The sequence below is a fragment of the Saccoglossus kowalevskii genome, chromosome 3 (assembly GCF_978046115.1).
Source record: "Saccoglossus kowalevskii chromosome 3, keSacKowa6.1, whole genome shotgun sequence".
NCBI classification, from domain to species: Eukaryota; Metazoa; Hemichordata; class Enteropneusta; family Harrimaniidae; genus Saccoglossus; species Saccoglossus kowalevskii.
The window spans coordinates 34,899,604-34,926,442 of record NC_140643.1 but is presented as its reverse complement, the minus strand read 5'-3'; the positions used below and the strand labels follow the sequence as shown (position 1 = coordinate 34,926,442).

The 26,839-nt window shown below is 39.7% G+C and overlaps 1 protein-coding gene across 1 annotated transcript; it reads left to right on the top strand.

The window, feature by feature from the left end:
- Nucleotides 1-870: 870 nt before the first annotated feature.
- On the top strand, nucleotides 871-26,513 carry LOC100372993 (medium-chain specific acyl-CoA dehydrogenase, mitochondrial-like). The gene is made up of 11 exons (XM_002739464.3): nucleotides 871-930; nucleotides 1,511-1,598; nucleotides 2,264-2,361; nucleotides 17,066-17,135; nucleotides 17,952-18,052; nucleotides 20,844-20,924; nucleotides 21,342-21,581; nucleotides 22,800-22,940; nucleotides 24,347-24,442; nucleotides 24,619-24,867; nucleotides 25,372-26,513. Exons 1-11 carry the CDS (start codon nucleotides 889-891, stop codon nucleotides 25,450-25,452), a joined length of 1,287 nt encoding a protein of 428 aa, XP_002739510.1. The 5' UTR covers nucleotides 871-888; the 3' UTR covers nucleotides 25,453-26,513.
- The last annotated feature ends 326 nt before the right edge of the window (nucleotides 26,514-26,839 follow it).

Genomic DNA, 26,839 nt, shown 5'->3' with positions numbered 1-26,839 from the left:
CAAAATCAAGTCGTTCGATTTTTGTGGCAGACGTTCGGTTCAAGACTTTCACACGTTACGCAATATCTCGCAGTGAACGGGAATCACCTTACATTTGAATGTTGTCATATATGATACGTGAAATTTGAAGCATTTTACTTTTCAATAAATTTTATATGAACTCTTTCAAGTTTACTGCTAAATACTTATATGTAATATTAATGGAGACATGTCAACAATTAAGTAGGTCTAACCAACCCATTGGAAATACAGAACAACTTGAATCACCCTGTGAGTCGCTACGTATTTTTTTTTGAGCAGACGGTACAGAATTCTTTGTCACCACTGACTGTCTGTCTCCACGACATCAGTGCAATACCAGGGGACTTGACATCGGAGTTGTGTAATTGTGTGTTGTCCTTAATAAGTCAACATCTACAAAAAAAAAAAAAAAAAAAAAAAAAAAAAAAAAAAAAAAAAGCAAAGAAAAAACCCCATATGGAATGCTGCTGAAAAATGTACAAACAGAAACACCGGTTAACGGATTAGTTTCTTTAGTTTGGCTATGTACTGTAAAAAAGCAACCCAATTAGCAGTTTTGCAAATAGCTCACTGTTTTGCAATATTGATATACGACCATTATACAAAATTGTTACAATTGAACTACCAGTATTTCTATTTTGTTCGCAATACTGCTGATTGGGTTGTTATTTGTTCACAGTAACCCCTTGATACCGGTAGAGGCATATAATAACTTTCGTTGACAATTTAAAGGGCGGTAGTCGTCGCGCGTTCGACGTGTTTACAACATCATGTAAACAACTATGAGTTCCACGTCGAGCAGACCGACGCCGGTTTGTACCGCCCTCTACGTCAATGACAAATCTTTTCCAACGTTTTCAAAGAAAGATGGCTGGACGTGTTTTGGCTTTCGGATATACTGCAGCAAAGGTATTTTTCTAACATATATGGTATCAATCACCTAACAAGTTATGAGTAGTTGACAGTTTTACATCTAACGTATATGGATAAAATAATATACTTTGTTGTTGAATCGGGTCTGCCCACCCTCACCCGGCCTCGGCCAAAAGTTATATAGTCGAGGAGTACAGTGCGCTTTCAAGTGACTTCATGCGACGTTCATTATATATTTGTGTTACGTAACTTCCATGACACGTCAAAATGGCCTCCAATATCCAGACAACTACTCGAAACCGCGAAGATGAACGGAGTCAAAGGTGGCATTTGACCCTTTGATTAAAGCGGGAGGGTCGTCACCTGCGCACGCGCGGGAATTGAGTCCCAAGCGACGATAACAACACATGCTAAAACGCAGAGGCTCATGGGTAGACGCTTGTTTGTAAACAATGACAAGCTATGGCAATCTGACACTTCCTCGCTTAAAAATTTGACGGGTGTCAAAATAGTACATTTGTTCTGCACAAATAATTATAACAGATACATTATTAATACTGAATAAAACATTTTACATTTATATAGTGAAAGACTTGTATCTATTATATATTTATAGTGTTTGTTAAGGAATAATAATGTAGGAGCCTTAACTACAATTCCAGGAACTGAAGCTGTTTCACATTCAATTGCTGGTATATCATTTGGTAAGTTACATGGATACATGTCATGGGTAGTTTGTCCAATATAGATTACCAGCTTATTACGAACATATATACAAGCGAGACAAGATTTGAACTCGCTGCAAAGGCAATGAGACTTAATTGCCAATGGTAGCAGATCTCCACTCACGAATTTGGCCACAGTAACTGCACCCCAAAAAAGACTTGAAATCAACCCAATAAAGTACAAACTACTGTATTTAATTTAATGTTCATTGAAACACAGTTTACAAATATAGAATATACTTCTTTTAATGCATCCATTTAGAAAGTACATTTCTTACAGTGAAAGGTATAAAGATGGAGACATTATAAATGTTTTATAAATATTAATTTTCATACATGAAAATTACTGGTAGGTTTAAAACTGAGCTAGTTCAACAGTATCTAATTAGCAAGCCCTTCATTTTGAATAAGTGGGAGGTCACAGTTGCTATGTCACTTGAAGTCTTGCATATGCTTTATAGGTGTAGTCAATGTGAAGCTCTCGAGTTATTAAATAATTGAATTTGATTAATGGTAAATGTTGAATAATGAAAGTTGCCAAGAGCAGCAGTACATGTATTTTTTAGTTTTGCATATTTGTTTTATTGTCCAGATGTTACAGAGCTCTACAAATACAATGTAAGGGTTTATGAAATTTATTTCAGAGTTGACAGATGATCAGAAGGAATATCAGCAATTAGCTCGCAAATTTGCGAGAGAAGAAATGATACCCAAAGCTGCTGAGTATGATAGAACAGGCGAGGTAATTTTAAGAGTGTTTTATAATTTCAAACGCCCCAAATCGACTGTTGCTGGACATGCAAACATAAACCAACTAGCTATGTATCAACCAGACCAGGGTACTCAGCCTTTCTATGATTTCAATTACATACAGTAGTTAATTTGCATGTACCACTATCAATATTTCAACCAGTCAAGGGAATGCTGCTGCCTCTGATTTGAGGTACCTTCTGAATTGACTGAATTGGTTTGCAGTACACATACTATAACCCAGGCCTGGAATTATTAATCAGTTTTGACTCTGGCATGTCACTTGATGTGGCTTAATGATTAATGTCTACCCAGCATCTGGGAGATTGCAGGATTGACTCCCATGGTCGGCTGCGCACACTCTACAGTAAAAAAAAATAGTACACATTGCTGAATTGCCACTGCAATCAGGGTTGGGACTATGGTATCAAGATAGAGAGGATGTAAAGCAGTTGATCCAATGTGCTACTTTTATGTTCAGTGCAAGTAAACAAATCACAGCATTCTTGTCGCAACAAGTAGCGGAGTACTGCAGGATGACTGGAACTTATGTAATAAATATCACATATGCAAGCACCACTGTCACACGCAACGTAATATTACCGTAATTGGTATAGTACAGGTGTGATGGTTCAAATACCAAAATGGCAACAGTAACAAAAAGACTTCCCTGGCGGCGATGATAAAATACGAACACGGAGCCAACAGATGAGGTTTCAACTGGTACTGGTATTATTATACTCTGCAAACATCAAGTACAATAACGCGGTAAAACTCCACTACTCCAATAACTAGATACTTAAACTGCAACACAATTCAACGAGATCTCCGATCTGATCTCAGTGCTGAACAACTCCCCTATATATACCCACACTGTCTACAAATAGACCATTACATCAGCATACATAATGAGTCTGGAATTTACTACAAATTTCTAGAATGTTCCATTACCTTCTATTGCCTTCTACAGTGTCCTATTACCTATTCAACCAGCTTCTAAAAATGACACCCAGACACAGTACGGTTCTAGAACATTCTCACAGTCACACGGAAGAGGTAAACAAGTCGTATGCGACAATCACTAGGATTGGTTTGGTATGCAAGCACCACTAGGATTGGTTTGGTATGCAAGCACCACTAGGATTGGGTTGGTATGCAAGCACCACTAGGATTGGGTTGGTATGCAAGCACCACTAGGATTGGTTTAGTATGCAAGCACCACTAGGATTGGTTTGGTATGCAAGCACCACGAGGATTGGTTTGGTATGCAAGCACCACTAGGATTAGTTTGGTATGCAAGCACCACTAGGATTGGTTTTGTATGCAAGCACCACTAGGATTGGGTTGGTATGCAAGTACCACTAGGATTGGGTTGGTATGCAAGCACCACTAGGATTGGTTTGGTATGCAAGCACCACTAGGATTAGCTTGGTATGCAAGCACCACTAGGATTGGTTTGGTATGCAAGCACCACTAGGATTGGGTTGGTATGCAAGCACCACTAGGATTGGTTTGGTATGCAAGCACCACTAGGATTGGGTTGGTATGCAAGCACCACTAGGATTGGGTTGGTATGCAAGCACCACTAGGATTGGTTTGGTATGCAAGCACCACTAGGATTGGTTTGGTATGCAAGCACCACTAGGATTGGTTGGGTATGCAAGAACCACTAGGATTGGGTTGGTATGCAAGCACCACTAGGATTGGTTTGGTTAGCAAGCACCACTAGGATTAGGTTGGTATGCAAGCACCACTAGGATTGGCTTGGTATGCAAGCACCTCTAGGATTGGGTTGGTATGCAAGCACCACTAGGATTGGGTTGGTATGCAAGCACCACTAGGATTGGGTTGGTATGCAAGCACCACTAGGATTGGTTTGGTATGCAAGCACCACTAGGATTAGTTTGGTATGCAAGCACCACTAGGATTGGTTTGGTATGCAAGCACCACTAGGATTGGGTTGGTATGCAAGCACCACTAGGATTGGTTTGTTATGCAAGCACCACTAGGATTGGGTTGGTATGCAAGCACCACTAGGATTGGGTTGGTATGCAAGCACCACAAGGATTGGTTTGGTATGCAAGCACCACTAGGATTGGGTTGGTATGCAAGCACCACTAGGATTAGTTTGGTATGCAAGCACCACTAGGATTAGTTTGGTATGCAAGCACCACTAGGATTAGTTTGGTATGCAAGTACCACTAGGATTAGCTTGGTATGCAAGCACCACAAGGATTGGTTTGGTATGCAAGCACCACTAGGATTAGTTTGGTATGCAAGCACCACTAGGATTGGTTTGGTATGCAAGCACCACTAGGATTAGTTTGGTATGCAAGCACCACAAGGATTGGTTTGGTATGCAAGCACCACTAGGATTGGATTGGTAGGCAAGCACCACTAGGATTGGTTTGGTATGTAAGTACCACTAGGATTGGTTTAGTTTGCAAGCACCACTAGTATTGGTTTGGTATGCAAGCACCACTAGGATTAGCTTGGTATGCAAGCACCACTAGGATTGGGTTGATATGCAAGCACCACTAGGATTTGTTTGGTATGCAAGCACCACTAGGATTGGGTTGGTATGCAAGCACCACTAGGATTGGGTTGGTATGCAAGCACCACTAGGATTTGGTTGGTATGCAAGCACCACTAGGATTGGAATGGTTTGCAAGCACCACTAGGATTGGTTTGGTATGTAAGTTCCACTAGAATTGGTTTAGTTTGCAAGCACCACAAAGATTGGTTTGGTATGCAAGCACCACTAGGATTGGGTTGGTATGCAAGCACCACTCGGATTAGCTTGGTATGCAAGCACCACTAGGATTGGGTTGGTATGCAAGCACCACTAGGATTGGGTTGGTATGCAAGCACCACTAGGATTTGGTTGGTATGCAAGCACCACTAGGATTGGGTTGGTATGCAAGCACCACTAGGATTGGTTTGGTATGTAAGTACCACTAGGATTGGTTTAGTTTGCAAGCACCACAAAGATTGGTTTGGTATGCAAGCACCACTAGGATTAGTTTGGTATGCAAGCACCACAAGGATTGGTTTGGTATGCTAGCACCACTAGGATTGGGTTGATATGCAAGCACCACTAGGATTTGTTTGGTATGCAAGCACCACTAGGATTGGGTTGGTATGCAAGCACCACTAGGATTGGGTTGGTATGCAAGCACCAATAGGATTAGTTTGGTATGCAAGCACCACTAGGATTAGTTTGGTATGCAAGCACCACTAGGATTGGGTTGGTATGCAAGCACCACTAGGATTAGTTTGGTATGCAAGCACCACTAGGATTAGTTTGATATGCAAGTACCACTAGGATTGGTTTGGTATGCAAGCACCACTAGGATTAGTTTGGTATGCAAGCACCACTAGGATTGGTTTGGTATGCAAGCACCACTAGGATTGGTTTGGTATGCAAGCACCACTAGGATTGGTTTGGTATGCAAGCACCACTAGGATTGGTTTGGTATGCAAGCACCACTCGGATTGGTTTGGTATGCAAGCACCACTAGGATTGGTTTGGTATGCAAGCACCACTAGGATTGGTTTAGTATGCACGCACCACTAGGATTAGTTTGGTATGCAAGCACCACTAGGATTAGTTTGGTATGCAAGCACCACTAGGATTGGGTTGGTATGCAAGCACCACTAGGATTGGGTTGGTATGCAAGCACCACTAGGATTGGTTTGGTATGCAAGCGCTACTAGGATTGGGTTGGTATGAAAGTGCCACTAGGATTGGTTTGGTATGCAAGCACCACTAGGATTGGTTTGGTATGCAAGTACCACTAGGATTGGGTTGATATGCAAGCACCACTAGGACTTGTTTGGTATGCAAGCACCACCATGATTGGGTTGGTATGCAAGCACCACTAGGATTGGTTTGGTATGTAAGTACCACTAGATTGGTTTAGTTTTCAAGCACCACAAAGATTGGTTTGGTATGCAAGCACCACTAGGATTAGCTTGGTATGCAAGCACCACTAGGATTGGGTTGATATGCAAGCACCACTAGGATTTGTTTGGTATGCAAGCACCACTAGGATTGGGTTGGTATGCAAGCACCACTAGGATTGGGTTGATATGCAAGCACCACTAGGATTGGGTTGGTATGCAAGCACCACTAGGATTAGTTTGGTATGCAAGCACCACTCTGATTTGTTTGATATGCAAGCACCACTAGGATTGGTTTGGTATGCAAGCACCACTAGGATTGGTTTGGTATGCAAGCACCACTAGGATTGGTTTGGTATGCAAGCACCACTAGGATTGGGTTGGTATGCAAGCACCACTAGGATTGGTTTGGTATGCAAGCACCACTAGGATTGGTTTGGTATGCAAGCACCACTAGGATTAGTTTGGTATGCAAGCACCACTAGGATTGGGTTGGTATGCAAGCACCACTAGGATTGGTTTGGTATACAAGCACCACTAGGATTGGTTTGGTATGCAAGTACCACTAGGATTGGGTTGGTATGCAAGCACCACAAGGATTGGTTTGGTATGCAAGCACCACTAGGATTGGATTGGTAGGCAAGCACCACTAGGATTGGTTTCGTATGTAAGTACCACTAGGATTGGTTTAGTTTGCAAGCACCACTAGTATTGGTTTGGTATGCAAGCACCACTAGGATTAGCTTGGTATGCAAGCACCACTAGGATTGGGTTGATATGCAAGCACCACTAGGATTTGTTTGGTATGCAAGCACCACTAGGATTGGGTTGGTATGCAAGCACCACTAGGATTGGGTTGGTATGCAAGCACCACTAGGATTTGGTTGGTATGCAAGCACCACTAGGATTGGAATGGTTTGCAAGCACCACTAGGATTGGTTTGGTATGTAAGTTCCACTAGAATTGATTTAGTTTGCAAGCACCACAAAGATTGGTTTGGTATGCAAGCACCACTAGGATTGGGTTGGTATGCAAGCACCACTCGGATTAGCTTGGTATGCAAGCACCACTAGGATTGGGTTGGTATGCAAGCACCACTAGGATTGGGTTGGTATGCAAGCACCACTAGGATTTGGTTGGTATGCAAGCACCACTAGGATTGGGTTGGTATGCAAGCACCACTAGGATTGGTTTGGTATGTAAGTACCACTAGGATTGGTTTAGTTTGCAAGCACCACAAAGATTGGTTTGGTATGCAAGCACCACTAGGATTAGTTTGGTATGCAAGCACCACTAGGATTGGTTTGGTATGCTAGCACCACTAGGATTGGGTTGATATGCAAGCACCACTAGGATTTGTTTGGTATGCAAGCACCACTAGGATTGGGTTGGTATGCAAGCACCACTAGGATTGGGTTGGTATGCAAGCACCACTAGTATTTGGTTGGTATGCAAGCACCACTAGGATTGGGTTGGTTTGCAAGCACCACTAGGATTGGGTTGGTATGCAAGCACCACTAGGATTGGTTTGGTTTGCGAGCACTACTAGGATTGGGTTGGTATGCAAGCACTACTAAGATTGGGTTGGTATGCAAGCACCACTAGGATTGGTTTGGTATGCAAGCAGTACTAAGATTGGGTTGGTATGCAAGCATTACTATGTTTGGCATCATTTATAGCTTAACCACCCGGACTACTGCTTGCAGTTTTGTTTCTTAATACTAAATTTGCTTTATATTAGAAGTTCATGTGCTTAAATGTAAATGACAGATGAATGTATGATCAGAAAAAGACATATTTCAATGATTCAGTGATGTGCTGCTAAAATAGCACATATTGTATTCTTCTTTCTACTTTTCAAATAATCTTAGCACACAGGAGTTAATTCAGTACGTTCAATTACCCAACATAGACTCGGGTCAGTCAAAATGATTATTTTGAACTGCAGGCATTAATCAGCGATTCTGCCGGTGACGGAGAGATAGAATCTAGGTCAGGGGAAGCCCCATGACCCCACGATTCTCTTTCCCTTACGTCACAAACCACGTGACCAAGCCCATATGGCAGCGCCATAGACGGCTGTACAATCACTCTTCGCCGGGGATGAAGTTTTAGCGACTCTGCTGGATCAACTGCCTTTTTTCCTGTCCGGGTTTCTAGCTTGGGTTTTTGCCTCTGCACGGCATCTGACATTGTAGCTGGTAGGATAAATTTTCCTTGTCATTTTTACCCTTGTGTCGTTTTCCCCTTTGTGTGTAGTATTTTTCACAACAAAGTAATTAAAACCCGGCGCCACTATGTAACCACTTGTTGGTCTTGTTGCGGCACCTTTTACAACTGTATTTCGTTTTTCCCTCATGCATGTTGTCTTTTATTTACAATGTATTTAGCAATATATAGATGTAATGACAGCACCAGGGCTTGCTGCCGTTTTCCTTTTGGTCTCCTTGTGTTTCGAGTCGACTGTGGTTATATTCAGAATTTACCAGCATAGAACCCGCATCTGAGATACTTTGTCGTAGCTGCGTGCGTGGTTTGGGGTTTTTGCGTAAAGGTGTGTTTGACTCCCATGTGCGAAGCACAAAATGGGAGTCTTTGCAGTTAGTGTGTCTGTATGTGTGTATGTGTGTATGTGTGTATGTGTGTATGTGTGTATGTGTGTATGTGTGTCCGACTGTTCCACTGCTATCTCAAGAACCATACATCGGTTTTTGATGAAACTTGGTGCATAGATGCTCTGGGCCAATGCGCAGATTTGATTAGGTTTTGGTAAAAATCCATGCTCGTTAATTACCTAATTTGCAAGATAATTAGCTAATTTTTAGCTGTTCTATGACTGTTCCACTGATATCTAAAGAACCACTCATTGGATTTTGATGAAACTTGGTACATAGATGCTCTGAACATATGCGCAGATTTGATTAATTTTTGGTAAAAATCCGTGCATATTAATTACCTAATTTGCATGATAATTAGCTATTTTTTAGTGGTTCCATGACTGTTCCACTGATATCTAAACAACCACTCATTGGATTTTGATGAAACTTGGTACATAGATGCTCTGAACTAATGCTAGGTTTTGATGAGTTTTTGGTAATAATCCGTGGATACTAATTACTTAATTTGCATAATGATTAGTCAATTTTCAGTTTTTCCACTGATATCTCAAGTACTAATCATCACATTTCAATGAAACTTGGTACATAGATGTCATACGACACTGCACAGACCTGATAGTTTTTATGGTAATATCAGTACATATTAATTACCTAATTTGCATAATTAATTAATTTTCAGCATTTGATATAAGTAGTTAGCATTACATTTCAATGAAACTTGGTACTTACATACTCAAGGACTATGCAGAGATTGATTGTTTTTGATAAATATTTGTGCATATTAATCACCTAATTTGCATAATTAGTTAATTTTCAGCTTTTCCACGGGTATCTCAAGTACTAATCATCGCATTTCAATGAAACTTGGTACATAGATCCTTTAGGACTATGCAGAGACCTGATTAGTTTTAGGGTAAATAATTGTGCATATTAATTACCTAATTTGCATAATTAATTTTCAGCTTTTCTACTGATATCTAAAGTACTAATCATCACATTTCAATGAATCTAGAATTATGCAGACCCAATTAGTTTCCGGTAAATATTTGTGCATATTAATCACCTAATTTGCATAATTAACCAACTTTCACACTGATATCTAAGGTACTATACATCACATATCAATGAATGTACATGGATGCTGTAGGACAATAGACAGACCTGAATAATTGTGGGTTAAAATCTGTACATATTAATTACCTAATTTGCATAATTAACCAATTTTAAGCTTTCACACTGATATCTAAAGTACCGTAAAAACTCCAAAATTTCGACCGGTTTTAAATAATTGGTGTTAGATATGTGACGTGTTTTTAGAGTCAAAATTAAGGTGCATTTTCGGACGGTCGAATTTTTCAGAATAGAAATCAGCAAATGAAAAAATGGGGATGATAGACAGTGTGCTTCATTAGTTTTTAAAAAATGCAATGTCCGTCAATTGACGTAAACTTCCTCATGTTTCACGGTAAAAGCAAAGGTCGTGGCCGAGTTGTAACTCAAAATCTAAACAAAGTCATCAATCAGTGAGTATGTATGACAAGCAAAACAAAACATCAAGACGCGGAGAAGAGGTCAGCACAAAACTAATAGGTCAAAAGACAAAGCTGTCTCGCACTACCTAGAAAAACTTGCGAATGTTCGAAGTACAGGTACCCATTAGACAAAAGATGCATGGAAGTTTAGCAAACTATCTCCCCGACCCAGTGCAATGTATCCGGTTAGAATCAAAGCACACGTGTCCCTTATTTGAGGGACCAAATTCTGCCGTAAATTCGCCCTTGGATTAAAAAATAAAATGGGATTTAAGAAAATAAAATGGGACTTTTAAGGTGTATTTTGGCGTCATTTTTCGGACATTTCAATCAATCCTGCCGGCTAAAATAGAGTCTAAGTTTTACCGTAGTCATTGACATTTGTCTATTCAAGAGTACACGTGTATGATTTTTATCGTGACTAGCGTGAGCGGGTAAGCTTCCTTTCGAGAATGAGCTGTTATCACTGTGAACAATGTTAAATTATTCTTCAGATGACCAGTTTATTTTTTAAAAACAACTAATTTTTTTATTTAAAAAAAATCATGCCGTTTTCGCATCAAAATCCAAGCCAAAATATCGTACTACAACATCAATCTCTTCCGCATTGCGTTCAATAACATTAACATATTTAAATAAGCTATGGTAATACGTTGGCATCATCCAGCTTTTTGATTGGTTAATTAGCGATTTGACCTATTTGACCTAAGAGAACATGGCGGATATTCTACAGCATCAAACGTTTATACGAGACCGGAATCATTCGCTTACGATGAAACTAAGTTGACTTTTATTTGTATTTCATAACCATTCAACAAATTTATTTTGTGTACATTATTATAATCACTACTGAGTACAGTAATAATCAACAATTCAGAAACGCAGCATGCCGAGATTTTTGTGTTCGTTTTTATTTGAAACTTCGTTTATTTAGAATATATTTTCGTTACCAATAAAATAAAAATCTCTCAGTCAATCAGGAACCCGGATTCATGCCTTCGAGGAAGGTCCCGTTTGAACGCTCACATCGTTTTTTTTTTCGTTTGGGGGAAAACTAAAACTGGTCGCAATTTTCGAATAAGAATGAGTCGGCAATTTTTAGTGGAGTCGAAAATTTGTAAGTAAATAAAACACAGAAAACCCGGCAAATAAATAGGCGTACGAATTTTAAGAGGGGTCGAAATTTTGGAGTTTTCACGGTACTAATTATTCCATTTCAATGAAACTTAGTACAAAGATGCTCTAGGACAATGTACAAACCTAATTAGTTTGGGATAAAAATCTGTTCATATTAATTCCCTAATAAGCATAATAATTCATAATTTTCTGGTTCTAATCACATTTCAATTAAACTTGGAGACATAGATTTTCTGTTACATTGCGCAGACCTCATTAGTTTTACACTCAAATCTGGTCATATTAATTTTCTGATTTGCATAATTAGTTTTCAGCTAAGTAATTTCGAATTATATTTAATGTGTCTCCAATACTCTCAGCACATGGGAGTTCTTTCTAAGCTTTCTTTGATTTTTCATTGGAGTTCTGAGGCCTGAGATTTTCTTTCAGAGCCATCAAAATCGCTGAGACTGACCGTGTCACAGCAATGTCGCGCGTCCAGTAAACAAATCGGTTAAAGTGAGTTGCGTGTTTTGCATGAGTGGGAAGTCCTCACACTCGGCTACCGGTGCATCGTGTACCAGGACGTCGAGTAGGAGGCCCGATGATGGAGGTACTGATATTTTTCTCAGTCTTCCCCCGCTGATCGGAGGGCATCCTCACAGTCTGTTTTTTTCATGCGGTGGTTTACCCGATTTTACCGGCTGCAGCGAGGCTGTGCCCCTGGAGGCTTTCCTCTTATGGGGCCCGTTGCGGGTCCCTTTGTGGACCCTTCCTCACATGGCGCCGGGTTTGCCTCCGAGTTGAGGGCTTTGGTCGAAGGACTGTCGGGGCAATTGCGTCCTTGGCAGGCCGGGTAGATCAGACGCAGTTTGACTCCTTCCAGAGGGAACCGACCCTGTCGTGAGACGCACAGTCAAACACGCTACCTTTCACATATTTAAAGTGAAAGGAGACGCAGTTCGCTCGTGTCGGATACAGCCAGTACTCCGGGCGGTCCCTCAGAATCTTCCATTCGTAATGACTCGGTGAGCCACGCTTTTGGGGTGATGCGGAGTATCATCGATCCCAGTGATACAATGTAAATACCCCCACCCTTGATCCTAAGGCGACCACCTAAGGTTGCTTCAACGCTTATGGGATCACGGGAGTCAGGATCCAAAGCAACCCCATCGGCACGTCTCTCCCTGTCGGGCCGAGTGCAGAGTGGGGCGCAGAGCACGCAAACTGTGTTGATGGGCGGAGATTGGTCAGCCGTGGAGGATGTAACACTTAAGGCCACTGGGTGGGGAAAACATTAGGCAACACTTCCCGCTGGACCAAACGCTACCCAATTGGTGCGGTTTTGGGATCAGACCCCATAGCGTGGGATGAGACCAAAACGCCCCCAACCGGATCCCAAGGCTCCTTCCCCAGACCCCGGTACCACGAATTTGGCAAACCGGGCAAGGGGGACAGCTGCATTTCATGGGCGTTCTTGCCAATCGAAGACGACCCATCCTGCCCTGAGGGCAGAGTTGCTTGAGCGCATTATTGTGCGCGCCCAGGACTCTGGAGACCTGGGAGGCAGAACGTACCAGCCTCCTAGACCAGGCAACATTTTACTGGTGGGCCACCGCACATCTACGTGCAACAACATGTGTTCGGCGAGTGGCCAGGTCACAACTTAGTGACTACTTCAGGCCTTGTGGAACTCACCTCATGGGGGAAGGGAGCACCCCCCCTCACAACTGCCGAACCCATGGCCACATATCCTTATCGTACACAGATTGTGCCGGTGTAGTCCGGTTTGGAGACAGCGGGAGACTGACCCCTGGACCTTTGCAGGTGGTGACATCCTGTTACGGGATACCGCTGAAATCTCCATTTCCCCCCGTCAGTGTCTCCCCTGTTGGCCACTGCCAGGGGACTCAATCAGACAGGAAATAGCAGTTTGCTGGGAAAAGACGCCATACACAGGGTACATCAGCCGGAACTAAGTCCAGGCTTCTACCCAAATGTGTTCGTAGTAAGTGGCGGGCGTCCAGTTCTGGATTTAGGCAGACTGAATCAGTACGTGCTCCTCGATCAGTTCCACATGGAGACACCATTCAGGGTTCTTCTCTCCATCCACCGTTTCAACTGGCTTGCCCCACTAGACTTTAGCGGGGCCTACCTGCACATATCGATGCACCAGGCGAGTTGCTATCTTCTTCGAATTGCCCAGCTGGGCCAAGTATTCGAATTTTGGGTGCCCCCCGTTCGGGCTAGGCACAGCACCCTATGTGTTCACCCGAGTGATGAAACCGGTAGTGCTGCTGCTTCATCAGATGTCGGTACACCTCAATCCGTACCCAGACTACTGGTTACTAACAACCCAGGCAGGGGGTTAATAGCCAAACGCGTCAGGCTAATGCAGGATTTACTTCACCAGTTGGGCTCGTTAGTAAATCGACAAGTCCCACCTCGACCCAACGCGCAGTTGGTGTCCCTGGGCATGGAGTTTGGACACAGAGGTAAGCTTGCCTTAGCTATTTCAAGCGTGTTGCTTAGGGCTAAGCAGCCTAGCCGAATGCCTAGTCAGCGCTCCCTCAGTGTCACTCCGAGAACTAATGCGGATCATCGGAATGACCTTAAAGGGTCGTTCCCCAGGCCGCTCTACATGTATGCAGCCGCCAGGTATAACGCTTGTTATAACGCTGAGCCCTCCTATGGGAACTAGATAGGCGGCGTTCGATCGCGGACCAAGTGAAGGAAGCCCTGCCCTGGTGGTCCTCACTGGCCAACCTCGGACAGGGGGGCCCCTTGGACCCGCTCGTCGCAGGTATGACTCTGGTAACAGATGCCTCCCCCAGGGTTGGGGAGCACATCTATTGGACCAACAAGCCCAAGGATATGGCCCCCACATTAGTTTCGGGACTACCATATCAACCGGCTCGAACTGAAAGCTGTGTACTTAGCACTACCATGCTTTCTACCAGTAGTTCGAGACCACAGAGTCCTGCTCCACACAGGCAACGCTGCGGTGGTCTCCTTCAAGAAGGAGGGGAGGACGCATTCCCCGTCGTTGTCAGTCCTAGCGGAGCAAATCCTCCTTTGGTGCCTGAAATACAATGTGGAGCTAACCGCACACCACCTTCAAGGGGTGAGGAACAATCTGGCGACGCCCTTTCAGGACGGCTCCGTCTCCAGAACACGAAGTGGCTGATACCCCAGTGGGTAGCCTTCAGGCTGTTTCGGCGGTGGGACGGTCCAAGGTTAGACGGGTTTGCCGCACCCCGGAACACCAAGCTTCCAAAGTATGTAACACTCCTGCTGACTCCAGGAGCCTGGGCCAGGGGCACTTTGCTAACCCCGTGGACCCACTTAGTTGTGTACGCCTTTCCCCCCTTCCCGCTAGTTCACCGGGCACTGGAGAAAACTTTGACAGGTGCACACCTGCATATTATCATTGGTCGCACCCAATTGGCCAAGCAAGGCCTACACAGTAGTTTCCACTTCTGTCAGAAATGCTAGTCGAAACACCAACAGTGTTCCAGACTTACCGGACCTGCCGGCGGACTACCAACAAGCCCAGCAGGTATCACTTACACGCATAAGGCTCTCAGTGGACCCGCACATACGAAAGCCTTATCTGAGCGGGCTGCCAACATCCTGGCCGAGGTGAACAGGGACTCCAACAACGTCTACATTTCTAGGCTGCGAGCATACGCTGATTGGTGTAGCGGAAGGGAGATTGATCCATACCATCCCTCTATTGGCCAGGTAGCAGGCTCCTTCGTCCACCTGTTTGATGAAGCAGGTTTGTCCTACGCAGCGATCGTTGGCTACAGGTCGGCCTTGTCCCTCACCACTCAAAACGTACAGGAACAAGACTAGCCGATTGTCCTATTATTAGGAGACTATTTACTGCTTTCCAGATGCCAAGACCCCATACAAGGGAGCCGCCCAACTGGGACTTGACGGCTGTGTTGTCTGCTCTAAGCAGACCGCCTTTTGAGCCTCTCCGATCAGCATCACTCAAATTTTTGACGTGGAAAATAGTCTTCCTACTGGCCCTCGCCTCAGGTAGGCATCGGCCAGAGCTGGGGGCATTGTCCTTCTCGGATGATGTACCACCATTATGGACAATCAAGTTGTACAGACACAAATTGGGTTTCTCGCCTAGAGCCAAATCCCTGGACACGATCCTCACCCGATCTTCATCCCCCGGCTGTCAAATTTTGTCTGCCGGGAGGTTCAGGAGGAATTGCTTCTCTACCCGGTTCGAGCACGGAGTTGCCACCAAACTGTACTAAGGATTTGGAATGGGGTGCCAGGCACATATCTTTGTGTTATGGCCCAGGCAGGCAGGATAGGCCGGCCTCCCCAACTTCCATAACCAGGTGGTTTACTGCGACTGTATTAGAGGTCTATAATACTTTAACTTCCTCAACACAGAGCTTGCAGAGACACCAAGTACGAGCGCATGAGGTCTGTGCGATTGCTAACTCACTAGTGCTAGCGTCAGGCGCCCCCCCCTCGAGCACACATGGAGGGCAGGCTTCTGGAGAACGCAGAACGTATCCACCTAAGAGACACCGAATCCATTGAAAAGGGTCTCTCTAAGTTGGGTCCCGTCGTAGCGGGTCAGTCTTGGTTTGCTGACCCAGCCCGAACGACCGCAAACAGATTTCTCTACCATAAGCATTCCCCTGGAAGCTCCCAGGTCCTGCTTTGTGGCCTATGCCCTCATGCAGAACTGTTTCGGTCTTTACTTCGAAAGCTTACTACCCCCCAGAATTGGGTTGGGGTCTATCTTTCTCGGGCACACCGAACCCTGTCACCGTAGCAGCATTTTGGCTTCTTGCTCCGGGGACAGCACAGGCAAGGTAAGACACCACCCTTTTTTGAGTCTTAACTAGGGTGTTGAGTGATTTTTGTAGAGTGTTTCATCTCGGACTCGGAAAAGACTTTTTATGGGCTCGGTCACGTGGTTTGGGACGTAAGGGAAAGAGAATCTTGGGGTCTTGGGGCTTCCCCTGACCTAGATTCTATCTCTCTGTCACCGGCAGAATTGCTGATTAATGCCTACAATTCAAAATAGTCATTTTGACTGACCCGAGTTTATGGTGGGTATGAACTATGTGAATAGGCGGGTTCAGAGAACCTTCGCCTAAATTGCTTCCAAAGTTTCTTTGATTATTTATGACATGTGAGCATTCATGTGACCTATACAGGGTCCATAGCATTGGGAAAATACTTTGAAAGTCTTTGGATTTTTTGAGGTCTGGAAAGTCTTTGAGTTGTCTTTAAATTACAGGAAAAATAAAAAATCTTTGAAAAGTTAAATTTCTTCATAGTTATTAATTCATTTTAGAAAAATTTGTTTTCTCCGCGGAACTACCATATCCTCAGAACTTTGATGAGCTTTGGTGATGATGTCTTGGAAAAATGCAAGAAACTTTGGGAAAAGATCTGGAAAAGCCATTTGGCTCTTGGTGCTATGGACCCTGCTATATCTCACTCATGAAAGCTTATTTGTACATAGTTTTTCATTTTATTTTAGTTTCCTGTTGATATTCTCAAAAAAGCATGGGAAATTGGACTGATGAATGTACTCATTCCACAGAGATATGGTAAATCAATTCTATGAAACAGATGACCACCCAGTTCAAGTGATGCCAATAATGAATGTCATTTCATTTGGTTCCAAAATGTTTCTCCTTGTATCTAACTGCATCCTTAGAACTTAACTAAGCCTTGTATTTAAGATTTTTGTATGATAAATCTGGAAGTTTACTTTATTCTTATACTTTATTTTGATATTTATTATATGGTTTGAAAATCAAATTTGTTCTGCATCCAGAGCGGATTCGGTAAAATAAAACTGTCAAGGATAAATTTATAAATAGTTTTTCAATTAATTAAACTAGAGCTTAATATCATTCTTGTATAAATAGCTGAGGTGTCTAGTGACTACAATGAAAAAATATTTGATGAAATATGGAATTCATGTATAAATTTCAGTCCAAACATCAGTGACCAACCAGCTTCCCATATGTGTTTGAATTTCCAAATAGTATTCCGACGTGTACATGTATGGATTTGCCAAGGTTTTCGTCTGTTCTGATTCACTGTGGTTTGTTGTAATTTGGCACAATTTATTGGTGAACCGAATTGATTTATCAAATATTTCCTATAATTTGTGCATACTTGTAATATGTTTGTCAAACACTCTGCAAAATATAGTTCCTCACGACCAATGAGAAGCTCTTGGAATGTAATATTAATGCCATAGTTCTAAAATGTCTGATTTTTTGAGGATTTAAGTTGGTTTCTAGACAAGTTTATTAGTGTCATGACTTACTCTATTTGATACCATATAAATATAAAGACTTGATTTACAAAATATGCTATCTACCTGAAAGTGATTGTGATTTTTTTCGTTTCAGGTGGGCCAGAGTTAAGTATTCTTGATGCTAGTGTAATTGCTGAAGAATTGGCTTACGGATGTAGTGCTATGCAAGTAGCTATGGAATCCAATAATCTTGGTGTAAGTTATTGAAATTCATTCCATAAACATGGTTTAAAGATCTTGTGTAATTAAACCTGTTAATTTGAATTAGGCTTCCAGTCATATTGCTGCTACTGAAGTTTATACATCAATGTTTAACATAATTTGAGCACTTGTACTTTTCTGTTTCTGTGTGCAATGAGAAATGATGTCTATTTGGTCCAAAATTAACAAATAAATTATGAATTGTAAATAAAAATGTGGAAGATGTTGCATCAAATGATTTTTTGACTCCCATGTGCGAAGCACACAATGGGAGTATTTGCAGTTAGTGTGTCTGTCTGTATGTGTGTGTGTGTGTACTTGGATTGCTATATGTTGCGAGGACATAAATACAAATATATATACCAACTTCCGAGGACATACACACCTTCGAGGACCTTTTTCATAGTCCTCGGAAAACATAATTTATATTAATAGTTAATTTGATTCTTAATAGGTTTTGCGTAGCTTAGGTTTAGTATTGGGAAAGGTATGGTTCAGTTTATATTAATATTAACTATATTAAAAGTTAATCAAATGAAGTCCTCGAAACATATAGCAATGTAAGTATGAGTATATGTGTGTATGTGTGTATGTATGTATGTGTGTCCGTCTGTTCCACTGATATCTAAAGAACCACTCATTGGATTTTGATGAAACTTAGTTGCTCTGGGCCAATGCGCAGATTTGATTAGTTTTTGGTAAAAATCCGTGCATATTAATTACCTAATTTGCATAATTAGTCAATTTCGTTTTTTTTCACTGATATCTCAAGTACTAAACATCACATTTCAATGAAACTTGGTACATAGATGCTCTGAACTAATGCGCAGATGTGATAAGTTTTTGATAATAATCTGTGTATAATAATTACCTAATTTGCATAATTAGTCAATTTTCGTTTTTTTCACTGATATCTCAAGTACTAAACATCACATTTCAATGAAACTTAGTACATAGATGTCATAGGACACTGCACAGACCTGATAGTTTTTAGGATAATATCTGTACATATTAATTACCTAATTTGCCTAATTAATTTTCAGCTTTTCTAATATCTTGAGTATTAATCATCACATTTCAATGAATCTAGAACTATGCGAGATCCAATTAGTTTTCAGTAAATATTTATGCATATTAAATCACCTAATTTGCATAATTAACCAATTTTCAACTTTCACACTGATATCTCAAGTACTAACCATCACATTCAAATGAAACGTTGTACATGGATGCTATAGGACAATAGACAGACCTAATAAATTGTGAGTTAAAATCTGTACATATCAATTACCTAACCAATTTTAGGCTATCACACTGATATCTAAAGTATAAATTATTCCATTTCAATGAAACTTTATATAGTACCAAGATGCTCTAGGACAATGTACAAACTTGATTAGTTTGTGGTTAAAATCTGTTGATATTAATTCCCTAATTAGCATAATAATTCATAATTTTGTGGTTTTAATCACATTTCAATAAAACTTGGTACATAGATGGTTTGTTACATTGCGCAGACCTCATTAGTTGTACACTCAAATCTGTTTATATTAATTTTCTCATTTGCATAATTAGTTTTCAGCTTTTCCATCAATATCTCAAGTACAAGTAATTTCGAATTATTTTTAATGTGTCTCTAATACTCGCAGCACATGGGAGTTCTTCTAAGCTTTCTTTGATTTTAATTATGGTGTTTGAAGGGTTTATTAGTCCCCGTTTGGACGAAGTCTGAAAACGAGGACTACTAGTATAATTTGGGTTTGTTCCGTTCGTCTGTACGTACATCCGAAGCTATATCACGGACACCATTGACGGATTTCATTCAAACTTTACATGAAGACAATACATAATGTCTTACATATGTGCGTCAAGTTACTTTATGATCGGAGCAAAAATGGCCGACTGGCGGACATTTTGGATGTAAAATTTACTATTTCTGATACCTAAACCTGTCCGCAGCAGTTTCTCAGAGATGACTGGGCCAATTTGGACCAAAGTTGGTATGATGATCATACATATTGGGTTGTAGGTGCGCGTCATTTTTTGTGTGTGATTCAAACAAATATGGCCGACTGGCGGCCATCTTGTTTTTCATGGTACCCATACTACTTTATCTTGAATGCAATGAACGTTTCTGTTTAAATTGTGTACAAAGATAGTATACCAAGAGATACAACTACACCCTCATTATTTTTGTGATTTGATTCAATATGGCTGACTGATGCCCAAATTTCATGTAAAAGTGCTAAATCGTCATTTTTACATGTCCTCAGCTGTTTCTCAGAGATGACTAGGCCGATTTGGATCAAAGTTGGTATGGTGATCATACATATTGGGTTATAGGCGCACCTTATATTTTTTCCGTGATTCAAACAAATATGGCCGACTGCCGGCCATTTTGTTTTTCATGGTAGCCATGCTACTTTCGCTTGAATGCAATGAACATTTCTGTTTAAATTTTGTACAAAGATAGTATAGCAATATACATCTACATGAACATTATTTTTGTAATTTGATTCAATATGCTGCCCAATGTCCAATTCTCGTGTAAAAGCACTAAATCATAATTTTTTACAAATCCATCTCCTATTAATAGTTTCAATCTAATCTCAATGGCTTCATCAGCATCAAATTGATATGTCAGATCACAAAATGTTGAATGGGGACTGTGTCATTAACAATGACTTGTTTTGTAAGTTCTGCATGTGAATGATCACACGTCATGTGAATCATAGTATTAATGTACTGTACGAATAAATTAACTACTGCATGTTGATGTCTGTAGCAAGCACCTTTAATTATTGCTGGGAATCACGAACAGAAGAAGAAATATCTTGGACGAATGGTGGAAGAACCGCTAATGTGTGTAAGTAGAAATTCTTTGATACTAGTCAGCTTTGATCTGTATATTGATGCTGTCCATGTGGCAATTTTTAAATAGTTGCAACCATTACAGTCACATGAATTCAATAAAAATCCCATTCTATGCATGCCAAGATTGCTATTCTTGTACATATGCAGATCATTTTAGTCTGAAAATTATATTATTGACAACTTATCGAAAACCACCAGCCTGATTGCTTTGATTGATATGTACATATACCCCGGTAACTCCTATCAGATTTGTTCATTTTGTGAGGATATATTTGTCAAATTGGAAGAAAACATAATATCAACTATTTTTTTAAAAAACTATTAGCTTGATAATGTTGATTCTGAAAATCAACAGATACATGCACAGTAATTTACTTCAAAAATTGTGAGTGGTCATATTTTCCCTTAGGCATATGCTGCAACAGAGCCTGGTGGTGGATCTGATGTTGCCAGGATGTGTACTTTTGCTGAAAATAAAGGTGACCACTACGTGATAAATGGACAAAAAATGTGGATTACAAATGGAGGAAAAGCTAACTGGTATTTTGTATTAGCTAGAACAGATCCTGATCTAAAAAGACCAGCAAGTGGTGCCTTTACTGGGTTCATTGTTGATAGAGATACGCCTGGTGTTACACCTGGTAGAAAGGTATGTACATGTATGTGCATGTGGATATTATGTTTCTAATAACTAACATCATCACTGATATTGTCTGATACAAAATAATGAGGTATATTGGAAAAAAATTGACCTAAATATTTAAAAAATTTCTCAATGTAATGGAGTGTTTTTATTTGTTTTCAATTAATCAGTGTGCAAGGCTCCATCAATCATATATTTAGTCTCATTTTAGTTCTAAAATTTCATCAAGAGCAAGTATTTTTTCTATGTATTTACGAACGGGATCTCAGTCATATTTGGATGGGTGGATGGATTTTGTTCAACTGCCATACATGGACATATTTGAAATTGATGAATGTTATGTTGTTTTTTTAGCTCGGATTTTCTGACAAAGTCAGAAATTGGGGACTATTATTTTAGCTAGATTACACACATCCATCCATGAATCTGTTCAGAGCTGTTTCTAAGAAATGCTTTGATCATCTCATTCAAACACAAAGTCCATGTAATTTTTCCTTTCAATTAAAATATGGCTGACTGGTGGCCATGTTGGTCCTCAAATTCACTAAACTCTTCAACATATAATCAGAACTGTTTTACAGAGATGAACAGAGCAATGTCATTTTAATTTTGTGATTTTAGGTTTAGGTGCCTGGTATTTCTTTGGGAGATTCTAGTAAAAATGGCTGACTGGTGGCCGTTTTATTTGTTTTATAGTGTTCCTGATAATTTCTCTGAAATGCACATGACATATACATCTTCATTTTGTAGTGATCCAATTTAATATTGCAAACCCCATGACAATTTGATGTGTCCGAAGCTGTTTCTCCCAGAAAGGTGATTTTGCCCAAATATAGTATGGTGATTGTGTTTTATAGATTACAGGTGTGTCCTATTTTTTGTCATATGGCTGACTGGTGGCCATTTGTTCCATAGACATTTCTGAAAATAAAACTTCACAAATACATCATGTCACACATACGCACATGCATTTGTTTTGAGAATCATTTTATTCTTTTTACTCATTCTAGAACAGGATAAAATCAACATCCACATAAGTTGTACATTTTAGCATGTTCTGATTCAAAATAACCATTTCAGTTTTGTTTGCTATTGGACGAGAGGACTGTGTCATGTCAATGATTTGTTTATTTGTTGTTCACTTTTTATTGCATTTATGATTGTTGCTGAACATTTTGATTAATAAGTTTAAATTTGATGTGATAATCGTTTTACTTTTATTAGGAACTCAACATGGGACAACGCTGTAGTGACACTCGTGGTATTACTTTTGAAGATGTTGTTGTACCAAAGGAAAACGTCTTGTTAGGTGAAGGAGACGGTTTTAAGATTGCCATGGCTGCCTTTGATAGAACAAGGCCACCAGTGAGTATAAAATGAGAGTGACATCACATGCACTTGCCTACATGTACTGCAACACACCCAGGTCCATTGAATCGTCCTTGATTGTGCCATTACAACAACCTGAATTCTGGTTTAATAGTCTTTGAATACATTGTCACTATTCATTGACTTACCAAATGATTGCTATACATAAGTATATTCACAATATACAATTTTTAATATATCTTACACTGTAACGATCAAAGGTCGGCAAGGGGCATTTTCGTAAGCTGTAATCAATTGTTTTTATTTTCGAAATAATGTAAATTAAATAAATAAAAATCGTAATTTCGTAGACATGGGCAAGGTTAAAATGTAATCAGCTATTTTATTTGTTCATAATTTGTATCTTATTTTTTGTTAAAATGTAATTATGAATTTGCTTTATCTGTAAAGTGTAAAAACTTATTTATTACTATAAATGGAACTTTGCATTTATTTCCAGTAAAAACGAAAAATTCATTTTTTATTTCCTGTAACCTAAACTTATTTTTTACTGTAAATGGAACTTTGCATTTATTTCCAGTAAAAACGTTAAATGCATATTTTATTTCCTGTAACCTGTATCAGCTATCCCCCCTTGCCCCCCCCCATAACAACATTTGCAAAAAATCTTTAAAAAAATATAATATTTTATACAGACTTTACAAGACAGATGAGTATGACCAGTTGTACATACCACTTTTTGTAACACATGCACTTATAAGAAAATTACAGACATGTTTCTAAGACAAAATAAGTTGTATTTTAATGATTCATTAAACAACAATGCAATTTTTGGTTTATATGCAGTTCTATTGAAGATGTGTTTCTAAGAGTAAATAGGGTATGAGAAATAAGTATAATCAGAGGTACATTACTTGGGGTTTGCAACGCGCATAGTACTGTATGGTGACATGTCAGGATCCCATTCAAGTCTCATCTTGTAGATAGCGAGACTGGTGCTACGACCTTCTGACATGACATAGGCGGTTTGTAATAGTGAAAAAATGTAATACATCGAAAATGTACAGAAAATATAGTTATCGTAATCCGTCATATCGTGAGCAGCTATTTTGATCCACCTGGACATCCCAGTATCCTAGTTACCTTGGAACGTCTATGCGAGAGCGAGATTGAAACGGGATCTTGGTATTATGTCACCGTAGTTGCAAACCCCAAGTAATGTACCTCTGGTGTAATATATTATATGTGCAGTTTTAGACTAGCTAGGTTTGAGTAGCATAGCATCGCCCATCCCTGCTGTATTATGGATTGGTCTAAAATAAAGGTAAAAAAAGCTGTCTTATAGTGAAGAATTGTGGTGGGGAATCTGTGGTGGAATACATGTTGTATGATGTCACTGTCTGAAAAACATAGAGACTTACATTATGATTATCTTTGTGTAGATTGCTGCAGGTCATGTTGGGCTTGCTCAGAGAGCCTTTGATGAAGCCACTAAATATGCACTGGAAAGAAAAACTATGGGCAAAGTAATTGCACAGGTATATCATTGGAATACAATTGTATGTGATGACCAGTTAATAACACAACAAATCATGCAATGTTAGATTAGTTTCAGCATTTTTCAGGTCAATCCATGGCCAACATGTACCAGCATAGAAAGCTTATTATTTCATTTATCAACACATTATACTACAATAATATTATCTTTTTATAGCATCAAGCTGTAGCTTTCATGTTAGCTGAAATGGCAATAGGAATCGAGACTTCGAGATTGGCCATCTATAAATGCTGTTGGGAATATGATCAAGGTCATAAAAACACATACTCGGCTTCCATTGCCAAAGCATGGGCTGCAGATGTTGCTAATAAATGTGCTACTGATGCCGTACAAATATTTGGTGGATATGGGTATAATAGTGAATATTCAGTGGAGAAACTGATGCGGGATGCCAAGGCATTTCAGGTACACAAAAAATCACCAAATATTGTCATTATTATTTTCTGGATGAAATGGGGACATTGGGTATATTTAAACATTTTTTCCGAACTTAATGTAGGATAGCATACATACATTTCTGATCTTGTTTTTCTATCAGAATAAAAATGGCTGACTGGCAGCCATAATTGTTCCAATATGGCCTAAAGTGTTTTGTTTCTCAGAGTTCCAAAGTTACTTCTCAAATTTGGAATATTGATAAAACCTGGTGGCATATATATTATCGAATTTTGTACGGCAACCATTTTGAAAGATAAACAATATTTCAGTTTGTTATGTTATAAATGATGACAATTAAGTATGAATTGAAGTATGATAAAAAAGTGCTGTGATGTTGTCAGTGGGTTGTGTTATAAGGAATACCTTTTTTGTTCAAAACATGGAAGGGTAGGTTTCAAAAATGCTGATTAAATGAATTTTTTTGTCGTAGTATTGTGGTGAGAAAATTATCTTTACCTGTATTTGTTACAGATTTATGGAGGAACTACTCAGATTCAAAGAATGATCATAGCAAGACAATGGATTAATAAAGTCAAGCTTGGAGAACATTAGGTGTGCAGGAACTTGGTATAATAGGATTGTGATTTTATCGAGTGGTCATTTTGTTGGAAACAGAAATACTATATTTGTATATAATACCATTACATATTTGAAAACCAATCAATGGTTTAGTAAGAGTTAACAGTTTCCATCAATTGTAATACACTGGAATATTCCATCAATAGGCAATTTTTCTTTCACTGGGAGATCTTGCATACTGCATAAAGGCACGAATCTGCTACAGAAATCAAGTAATTTGGACTTATGTATTGACCTCTGTGCGTCCGTCCAATATCTTAGACATGCCTAGACATGCCTGGACTGATTATATTTAAACTTCACACATACATCATATGCAATATTATACGCACATCAATTTGTTTCATGATCTAATTCAAGGAGGCCGAATGGCGACCATTTTTGTACTGAAAACAAGCTTTTCTGGCATCCAGAAACCAAATCTTGGCTATTTACAGTACCGGTAAATTTTGTTCGATGGCTGACTGGCGGCCATTTTGTTCCAGAGCAATATCTCTCAATATAGTCAAGTACTCATTTGATGGTCAGATACAAGATGACTGAATGTCAATCATTTTAATCTTAAAAAAAATCATAATCAAGCATCAACTTCTGGATCCATACCTCTGACATGTTTTAATACTATATTACTATAATAATAAACTATTATACATCTTAAATTTGATAACTAACAGGGATTGTGCCATGTGTGGCTTGTTATGTCCAATTTCATGCATAACATGGGGTCTCAGTGAAGGAAATTGGTCTATTGTAATACACTGAAATATTCTGTTTTTTCCATCATTGCATTCTGGTTGGAAAAAATGTAAACATATGTCATATTGCAACTATGTGAAATGGTTATCAATATTGATGTTGAAAACTAGCAGTATTTCACCAAATGTGATGTTGTGACATGTTAACTTGTGTCCTCAAGTACCTTTTATAGAATTATGTATATATGGAGATAGCAATGAAAAATAATACAAATTATAACTGATATATTTTATAGAGTACTTATAATAAATAAAATTTTCACCTCAGTGACAATGTCATTTCACATAGTGAAACCGTATTTACTTTACACCCAATCAACAGTAATATATCTGTTCAATCTCTCGGGCATTACTTGATAATCAAGCCTTAATTTTTACTTTAATTCCAATTTACTTTCCAATTTTTCTGTTATTTCTTTTTGATGCAGACAATGGGTTGGTTGTATTGTTCAAATATTAAAGGAAGGCGTTAGGTCAATTTTCTGTGGGTTTTGAATATTGTCAATTCTGATATGGTCAGAGGCTCAGTTTTCCTTTATTTTATGATTGCTGGTGCAGCAGAGCGTTTACTAACATCAGAGTGGAATGTACATTTGTGGTACCAA

What these genes read in the sequence shown, in the direction of transcription:
- LOC100372993 (XM_002739464.3), top strand. Translation starts at nt 889, where the DNA reads ATGGCTGGACGTGTTTTGGCTTTCGGATATACTGCAGCAAAG. An exon ending in TTGATAGAACAAGGCCACCA is followed by an intron (nt 22,941 to 24,346) that starts GTGAGTATAAAA and finishes ATCTTTGTGTAG; the next exon opens with ATTGCTGCAGGTCATGTTGG. An exon ending in TGGGCAAAGTAATTGCACAG is followed by an intron (nt 24,443 to 24,618) that starts GTATATCATTGG and finishes ATCTTTTTATAG; the next exon opens with CATCAAGCTGTAGCTTTCAT.